At 35.8% G+C, this 9,638-nt stretch overlaps 2 protein-coding genes across 2 annotated transcripts; both read right to left on the reverse strand.

The window, feature by feature from the left end:
* Positions 1-1,531: 1,531 nt before the first annotated feature.
* On the reverse strand, positions 1,532-4,094 carry LOC306880906 (atypical chemokine receptor 4-like; the record flags this gene model as incomplete). The annotated part of the gene is made up of 2 exons (XM_079434712.1): positions 1,532-3,164; positions 4,005-4,094. The coding sequence occupies 2 exons, from the start codon at positions 4,092-4,094 to the stop codon at positions 2,052-2,054; spliced, it is 1,203 nt and encodes a 400-aa protein (XP_079290838.1). The 3' UTR covers positions 1,532-2,051.
* A 464-nt stretch (positions 4,095-4,558) lies between these two features.
* On the reverse strand, positions 4,559-6,867 carry LOC306880738 (uncharacterized protein). Its single transcript, XM_079434475.1, has 5 exons — positions 6,553-6,867; positions 6,021-6,098; positions 5,548-5,652; positions 5,363-5,441; positions 4,559-5,280 (listed from the first exon to the last, which is right to left on the reverse strand). The coding sequence occupies exons 1-4, from the start codon at positions 6,778-6,780 to the stop codon at positions 5,403-5,405; spliced, it is 450 nt and encodes a 149-aa protein (XP_079290601.1). The 5' UTR covers positions 6,781-6,867; the 3' UTR covers positions 4,559-5,280; positions 5,363-5,402.
* Positions 6,868-9,638: the final 2,771 nt, after the last annotated feature.

Here is a 9,638-nt window from a genome sequence, read left to right on the forward strand (position 1 = left end):
CCATTATAATTTACATTAAAACTAGGGATGCACTGATACCACTTTTTCCAGTACTCGCCCGATACCGATACTTTTATTTTTGGTGCGTGCCAATACTGATATTTTCATTGCATTTGTACATTTTTAAACTATTGGGTACAGAAACCAAAACACTATGTATAATGTTAATTGGTTAACTTCATTTATCAAATAAATAGTCAAACCAAAATTTATTCAAACACCTTTAAAATTTCTCACATTATCACGGTTTATTCGTTATAGTTTAGAAAATGGTAATAAAATATGACAAGAACTAAGAGTAAAACTGTGTCTGAACAAATTCAGCTTGATAATGTCAGATAACTTTGATAGAAAGGTACATAATGGATTACAATCAACCAAAAATTATTCAGACAGAATCTGCAAGTTGAATGTAAACGTATGACTTCAAAAATCTGCGGAGCGTTTGTCACAAATAAAGTGAAAATTCAATGAAAAGTCAAGTCTATTGCAGCATTAAATTTAGATCTGTGCATGGTGCATTTCTTTTCAAGAGTTTTTTACAGTGTTTCGCATTATAACCAATCATTCTGTTGATTTTGGCAAGTCAGAGGCCGCGTGCAGATGAGTCATCTCATCGCTGGAACACTGGAGTGTTGGTCATAGCGCGCTCACTGACTGAATTATGCACTCTGGCGAATTCAAAAACAAGAAAGTGTTTTTTACTCTGTATACAGCATCACTGATTATAACTGGAGCTTTTTAAAATTGCTTATACTCACCCTAGACTCAGTGATTATTATTTGATCATGTACATGTTCTTTTCTTGCTTGCTGTATAATTTGTATAATAATAATAATCTCTGGTCATTGTAATATGCAACTAATTTAATGTTTAGATTTTTTTAGATTGTGTGCAATCACAAAAAAATAAGTATCCTGTCCTGTGGATGATCGAGGAGCACAATAAGAATCTGGAGGGACACGTAGCGAGCCTGAGTTATATCAGCCCAGTCTGTTCTGTAACGTTAAGCAGTTTTATTTTTTTGCACATTAATCTGGCAATAAATGTGGCACACCCAGTTTTTTTTGGTGCACACCCAGAGTCCCGTTTCTGGCTACGCTACTGATTTATACTGAAGGGATGGTCATTAATTGAAACTCAAATGTAAATATTCTAATATTTTGAGATACTGATTTTTGACTTTCATGAGCTGTAAGCTCTAATCATCAAAATTAAAACAATTTTTTGAAAATGTTTTACTTTACATGTAATGAATCTAAAATATGTTTCACTTTTTGAAATAAACAAGAAAAAATAAACTTTTTCACGATATTCAAATTTTTTGAGATGTACCTGGGTTTGTGTGTGTGTGTGTGTGTATATATATATATATATATATATGTATACACATACATATAATAGATATACGATATATATTATAATAGATAATACGACAGAAAAATATGATAATATGATTAAATTTACTGCTTCTTAAAAAAAACTTAAAAAAAGAAAAGTGCATGCATACATATTCTTTACTCATCGTTTTGTGGAAGTAGTATTTATTTATTTATTTAAAAGATGCGGGCGTCGCACCACAAAAAGTCATTTAACCTAAGAGTGTGAACTCTTCTTTATTAATCCTTTTGTAGATGCAGAGTTAAAATCTTAAAAAAGAAAAGAAAAAAAAAGCCATGCGACATTGCCATCTTGCTTTACCAAAGTTTTCTGAAGTCACCTGTAATGTGTAAAGTAGGACCTGAACTCACCATCAATCCGCTAGTAGTCTGGCGCTATTTACATATCTCTCGTATCACTCCGCGTACTTCTAGACCAAAGACGATAGAAAAGGGACTTTGTACAAACGCTACTTTCAACATTTTGCATCTCAGCTTTTACTTAAATTTAATTTAAATTTTTTCAATTTTTACTCTTCTGGTCAAAATACTAGGCCTACCTTATGCCTTGACTAAGAAATAAACCCCTGCACTTTCACTTTATGTACATATTTTGCAAAGGGACAGATGGTGCCAAGCTCCACATGCTGGTAAACATCTACTCTAGTTTGCTCAAATGGAAAAAGTGCTGGTCTCTTGGGACTGTGAATGAGAATTCAAGGAGATATCCACTTCTTGTTGCTCTCTTGCACGTGCCAACCTCCTTCCCCTGTCTCCAAAGTCTTTGGCACACTTCAATACATGCTGTCTGAAGGAGGAACCGACGAAAGTGTACAGAACAGGATTTAGACAGCAGTGTGTTAGTGCCAGGCTCTCAGTGACCTGAGTAGCCCTGTCCAGCTCTTTACTAACCCCACAGTGAGTCACAAACGTGTACATGATGTCCATGGCCCGGCAGAACTTGACCACGTTATAGGGCAGCTGTGTGACCACAAAGACTCCCACCATCACCAGCAGCACACGGATGGACCTCCACTTCCTCCATCTCCTCTCCTGAGGCAGCTTCAGTAGGGTTCGGCCTACATAGGTGTAGCAGAACAACATCACTAATAAAGGTAGCAAGAAGCCTATTACGACCTCCACCACTTCCAAACTAGCTTTAGCTTTGAGAGCCATGCCCGATTGATACATTGCGATGCAGCTTTTTTTATGAGGAAGCTCTCTAACCGTTGAAAACACCAAATCAGGGACGCCAAGAAAAAACGCAATGGTCCAGACCACCAAACAGAGTTTTTTACAATGCTTCTTTTGAAAAGCACACGTAAGGCCTGTGCTTCTGGCTCCTGGCGTCAAAGCCAAGTACTGATCCATGCTGATGTGGGCCAGCAGCATCATGCTACAGGTGAAGTTGATGGTGTAGAGGGCAGATACGAGTTTACAGACGGTGACCCCCAGTTCCCAGCCGTGGATGGCATCGGCAGCCCAGAAGGGCAATGTTAGGAGCAGCAACAGGTCTGCCACTGCCAGGTGAAGTATAAATGTGTCAGTCAAAGTTTTCAGTTGCTTGCAGTATGCATACACCGCTACAACCAGAGCGTTGCCTGCTAAACCAATCACTAGAGATAACACAAAAACAGCTGGGAGGAAGATCCTCGCGAAGGAGCGCACGTCGCCCTTCTCACAGATGGTTTGATAGTCATCGTAGCTGAAGTTGGAGCTGTTGTTTTCGTACTCAGGGTAGTCGTAATAGTGTTCCTCTGAGGTCTCCATTCTTCTTCTAAAGCTCTGAAAAGAAAACAATGGTTTGTTTGAAAGCTTTTAGATTTTTATATGCAAAGAGACATGGAAATGATCAAGCATTCTCAGATTTACAGATAAGGAGTTGATCTATTTTCATCCAAAAAAGCAGAGAGAAAGCAGATGGCTACCAGACCAGATGTTTTATTGCCACAGGCGTGTAACAGCACCTTCATTCCGAACATTCCCTCTCCGCTTTTATCAAATGCCCTTTTCTATGCATGCTTAAAATCACAGATAAACCGAAAGTAGAGATGCATATCAGTTAAACATTGTAAATCCTTTCCAGATTTCCTGTGTAATCCAACATTTGCTTAAACAAGTCATAAACTTATTTTTTTTCTTAAACACTCCCTCTTCCAGAGAAGTGCAATGTTTTTTTTCAAATAAATAAAAAGTCACATGAATGCATTTCTATGAGTTTTTTGTACATTCAAATCTTAAAACACTCATTCCAGCAAAAATGTTTTCACAAATCAAACAGCTTTGATATCATACTATAAATTATTTAAAGACTATAAATGAGTGTTATTTCATTCAGGCTTGAACCCAAACATGTTATTTTCAGTAATTTGGAACATTATATATATAGCATTAATCTGATCAGTTAAAATACCAACGTTCCTTTATTTTCAAGCACCAGATATGCACATTTTAGTACAGTTCATGGCAGTTTATCTTAATGTTCGCATTAGATGTAATTGCATGAGTACTGTTCAAGACTTATCTCCCAAACAGTGCGCAAATTCAGCAACATCTGGATCATATTAAAATTCTAACAAAAAATCAAATAATCTTCTAAAACTGATAATGCCATGCTTTTCTTACCTTGAAAGACTCAGGGTTTTGCCTGAAGGCAGAGTAGAGTGTTTCTGTCTGCTCTTCCTGTGAGAACAGAGTCTGTTTACTGTGACTCATGCATGTAGAGCTTTGCTCCCACACCTAAACATACTGTGAACCTATTTGTTCTTATATGTGGTTCCAGCAGCTGTCCACAAAAATGCCGTTAAAGTCTTTTTTAAAAGATTATCAGAGAGCACATCGCATAAATGTAATGCACAACAACAACATATTGATTTGATGCAAAGTTTCTTTGAGTATTTATTTATTTACTTGTGCACGCACTTTATTTTATTTAAAACTGGTTTATTTTATATTTCATTTTATTTAATTTTCTGGCTTGGTCTGGGTAATTGAGCTGCACGTAGGCCTATTAAATTTTCGAAAAAAGTGCTGTTGACTATGTAACATCTGCACTATTGTACATACCCGTGTAAGTGCAAATTGTTGCTTTTGCATGGTTGCTTGTGGTTACTTTTTGGGGCTCAGTGTGAAGGTGATGTTAAACTGGCCTTGTGTGATCTCATACAAAATGTTTTTTTCCCCCCAGAACATTTTAGATTCTTAAATAACAACAAAGTGAAACGTGCAGGAAATAGTTTTATGTTATTATCAAGGATTATGCAGATAAGGAAGAAGGGGGTGTTGCTTTTCTATTTACTTTGGACCTCCAATGTGTTTTGACAAATTCCTGATACAAAACATAGGCCTACTATTTTGTATGCTTTTTTCAGGCTAACATCTTTTCTGGCACATTAAACTGGCAGAACTACTCAAATACAAAAGAGGAATGATAGTTATGCAGTTTATATCCCACAGGATCTGTCAACACATACTTATGCTTGACAGTATCAACATGTCAATTCCTTCACAAAAAACGCACTACAGCCAAAACTTTATAGAAAGCCATTCTTCATCTAGTGTTTTCCACACAATAAAAAAGTGACATTTAAACACAAATGCTTTATTGTAATTAAGAGATGAAGATAAACAGATATGACACATTTTGTTTTAACAGAAGCCAAGCTGGTCTGAGCGCTCATCTCTTGGGTAAATATTGCCCCCCTAGTGATGCAAATAAGAATTACACACGGGGGAGAATTCAGTAAATACATTTATTTTCCATAGAGATTATTACTTAACCAATATTTACTTGGAAAAGAAAAGCTGTAGAAATATAAATGATTATCACAAGCATAACCTGAGCCTGAAACATGCTTTATGAAACATGGTGAAATATTCATTTTTTCCTGATTCAGGGAACCTGTAAGGAGAGAACCCACAATAATATCTGTTTAGTACCATTTTTTTCTTTCATATTATGTAAATATTTTACAACATGTTACCTGGGAAGGAGCCTTGAATGCATATAATGCTTTAACTTTTTCATCTGGCATCCCTCTTGACTTTGGCAATCTGCTGGGTCTGTTTTAATTGAGGTATAGGCAAATGATGAGTTCACAGTAAAGTCAGTCTATTTCTAATATGTTTAAATGGCATGTAGACAGGCTGATCAGAGGATAGGTAATACCGGTAAAACTCCAATGCTTGCTAAAACGCTGCGACTTCCGGGATGCTTTTTCTGTTTATTTTTCCTGTTTTTTTCTTGTCTCTTGGTGCGGTGTTTGATGTGTATCTGAGAATAACAAATGATCATTTCAGTGTAAAGCAAGTCAATATATTTTTAGAATATAAAAATCACATAACTGGTGAAGCGTGTGTTGATAATTGTCCATAACTCAACATTTTTCTCCATTTATAGTACATATAGCCTATATTTTATTTAATGAACGTCAGAGGACTATGAATACCTTTGGTCGTAAAAGAGTGAAAGTTTCTGGACGTGAAAACATTACATTTCTGGTGACACATTTTACATGGCTATCTCTGCATTGTGGAACAATTATGAGGCAGAGCTGCAGATTATATTTTTGGCAGATGAAATCTTTGTGTAGTTATTTGTGACAAGCAAAGGCACAATTATGTTATTAGATGTGTACTTACACTTGGTGGCACAACAGCTACAGTCTTTGCTGTATTTTCCTTCTCTGTGGAGACTGTCTGTCGTCGTACTGTGTGCACCTTGCAAAAGGATTGTTAAAAGATAAATGACTCAAAGTAAGCAAACCTCTAACACAAACATATAAACATATGAAAAATCATACATAGATTTTTTTTCTGTTTAAGCACTAACAAGGCTTCCATAATATCTGCAGAAGGGTTCCAGTGGTGCTTGGACATCCTGTACATACCATTGAAATGATCTTGTGTCGAGTTGGGAGAGGACCATTTACCACAACTATTGTTTATCTTTACAAAATATTCAACTGCTTATTAATAACAGTATTTAAAGAATAATTACTAATGAAATTAGGTTACAGATAAGCCAATAATGTCATTTGTCATTTTGCAAAAACTATGTATGAAATATATTTATGAAAATCTATGCCAAAATGAAGATGTCTCTTAAAAAGGCATTCTTACCTCAGTGTGACTGACCTCAGTAAAAGTACTACCAGCAAAGTCTATCCCTCACCTCAAACTGATGAAGCTCTGGCTCATCAAAAACAATTGGCATTTGCATGCTTCTATCTGCCTCGACTTCTTCTCCATGAAGACTGAAGATGATCAGGCTGAGACACAACAGCCCTAGCTGCACACTACTCTTCATCCTGCTGCTTTCTGCAGTCCAAGTGCACTTCATCTTTGCTTTATACTCACATTTAATCACTACCAGATGTCCAAAAAAGGGGCAGTAACACATTTTCCCTTACGAAAACATTTTGAAACACACTTGCAGGTTTGAACAACAGATAATGAATTTGCTGTAGAACTGAGACACATGATGATTAATCATGAGTGATTTGTATGGCCGAGGGGCAAAAAGAGAGGGCAATGTACAATCTCTCATAAGGCTCTTATTGTTGTGTTTTGCCATTCAGTTTTAATTTTTACTATTGATTTATAACTTTGTTTGCACTAAAACAGATGACAGCTATTGCATAATACGTTTTTTTTTTTTTTCTGAAAACAAGTGAAAAGTGATCTTGAAAAAAAGAACATCTTTCTCTTTCGCTTTGAGGATTGAGAAAGAGCAAGAGTGAAGAAAACTCAGGGTACTTTGGCCTTTCTGTGCCATTGTTTCAAACCAGCTGACTAGATGTACATGTGACTAAGCTTAAATCGAAAACTGCTAGAACATTTACTTGCCTTAAAGTGTAAATTTGCAGATCAGTGACATGAACAGCACTGGTAGGACAAATAAATAAATAATAACAGATAAAGTTATTGAAATGATGGCCCACATGGTGTCTAAGTGTGTGTGCGACTGAGATTAGCATCAATCAAAACAGGATCATAAAAAGTCCCTGCTGAAACCAGTCTAAGATGGTTTGCTGGGTTTAGATGGCCTCCCAGTCGTGACAACACAATCCTGCTTAAACTGGTTTTCACTTTGAATAACTGTGAAGATGAATTTTGATCAGTGTTTTACTATCTGGGTGGTTGGTTGCTACCTACATCATTGTTGAGATGCTGAGAAAAAAGTGATCTAAAAAGGCAGCAAAGAATGCAAAATGGCAAGGCAGCATGTAACAGACAAAAACAATTGAAGTCTTGTTCTGTGAAAATCCTTCCCCTGGTTTGACCAGCCTATTAAAAATTGGTTGTAAATCTCTCATTATGCTATATTATCAGAGAATTTTTGGATTGAGTTTTTTTCTGTTTTTTTGTCAACTTGTTTTCTCTGTTAGCACAGGTTTTGTATTCCTTTATGGAACTGATTGGTCATATTGTGCAGAGCTTATGCACCTCAGGTTTTTTTTTTTTTTTTTTTTTTATCAGAACACAAAATTAGGGTTAAATAGGCTAATATAAATCGTGTAAATAATGTAAATCTAATATCTATCAAGCAATACGCAAATAAATGCTTGTTTTGTGTCATCATTATTCTGTAGCCTATATCAGGGGCGTAGATTACGCGGGGGACAGAATATGGTCATGAAGAATACAGAATTAATATGTGCTTAAGTACTAATAAACAACCAATATGCAAGCTAATAATTACCTACTGTAGTTAAAAATGATAGCTGAGAAGTTGTTCATCATACTAATGTTATTGTTTATTTTTCTATATTTGACTAATTATGTGTTTTTTATGATTGGTCCATATATAATCCTACAAACGCTTGTGTATTAATATATTTTATACAATGTAAAAACAGCCAGGTGTTAAAAGCCACTCTATCAGTTCTTCTCAGCTGTGAAGTTTGTTTTTCTTGCGTGTCGTCCTGATTCTGCTCTAACAAACCTAGGCTGACTGTTTCTTGTTCATTCTTGACAACACATAAAAACGTCAAATTAGTGCAATAATGACAGAGCACCCCTAAATGAAGATCGATCCTATATCAGATCGTCAGTGCTTGCACACTTGATTGAAATACATCATGTATAGAATTGAGTTAAATAGGGGAGAGTGGGGACGGTTGCAACGGGGGACAGTTGCAACATGGCTTATTTCTTCAATCAGGAATGAGCTACAGTAATGATATTCATACTGCACATGCTAAATCAGCCCCCCATCCTTCCTGGATGAAATTAGGCACATGTGACCTTTCCTTTTACCAAAAATAATTTTCATGGTAAAAAAGTATTTTTTTAATCATATTTTTTTTTTGTCATACTGTCTAAGTTGTTTGCGTGAAGCATTGTAAGAACATATGTTTTATATCTGTGTTTTCTTAGCTTCTAATAGGCATAGCTAGCATGTGTCAAAGATATTGTGTCAAGCTATTATACCAAGTTTTATCACGGCTATCAAGGGTGGGGACAGTTGCAACCGTCCCAACATGCTGTCCCTTACCACAACATTGATACACTTGGTTAACTGCTAGTTGGTCAAACTAGTTCTTAAGACAGTGACTAAGTTCATGCAACTGGACTTAGTTCAGTAACCTTTCACATATGTTAACAGAAGTAGGCTATTATTAAGTTTTAGTGTCTTGATTCTGATTAAATTAATATTTTGCAGTTCAAATGTATTGTCATAATTAGCCAAGACAAGGTTGTTACATGGTACTTGAATTTTTTTTCTTCCATTTACTATTCTTTGTTTTTATACAGCCAATTTAACTTATTAAAGACCATGTATATGCACAAATAAAATAAAGAACCTGCAAAATTATATTTAAGAATGGTTTTAATTACATTCTAATGAATGTTGCAACCGTCCCCTGTTGTGGGGTCAGTTGCAACATTGGACTTTGTCTATTCAAGTATAAATTGTGTGCATATAATCATATGTGCACGTGTTAAAGCAATGTGCGTGAGTAGCCGACTGATGTTGCTTTATTGAATTAAAATTATGGCTTTCTAATGCAAACAGTCTCTGAAAAACTAAAGGAAATGCAAAAAGTGTTGCAACTGTCCCCACTCTCCCCTATGTCACAATGCTGCAAACGCTGTAAAAGCTCAGTTCAACATGATCTTTATTCTTATTTGAAGGGTTCTGATAACATACATACGTGTTAAAATAAAAGACGTTACAAAAGAGTTACGGAAATACACTGAAAATAAATAAGTGCATGTTTGTCCAGGAAGCTTTTTTTTCATATAATGAACATC

This window comes from Barbus barbus, assembly GCF_936440315.1.
Source record: "Barbus barbus genome assembly, chromosome: 15".
Lineage (NCBI taxonomy): Eukaryota > Metazoa > Chordata > Actinopteri > Cypriniformes > Cyprinidae > Barbus > Barbus barbus.

Bases quoted from the DNA above. Each gene is read 5' to 3' on its own strand.
- LOC306880738 (XM_079434475.1), bottom strand. From the start codon at position 6,780: ATGTGTTACTGCCCCTTTTTTGGACATCTGGTAGTGATTAAATGTGAG. The intron at 6,099-6,552 runs GTGAGGGATAGA...TCCTTTTGCAAG, and splicing joins CAGAGCTTCATCAGTTTGAG to GTGCACACAGTACGACGACA. The intron at 5,442-5,547 runs GTATTACCTATC...CAATTAAAACAG, and splicing joins CAAGCATTGGAGTTTTACCG to ACCCAGCAGATTGCCAAAGT.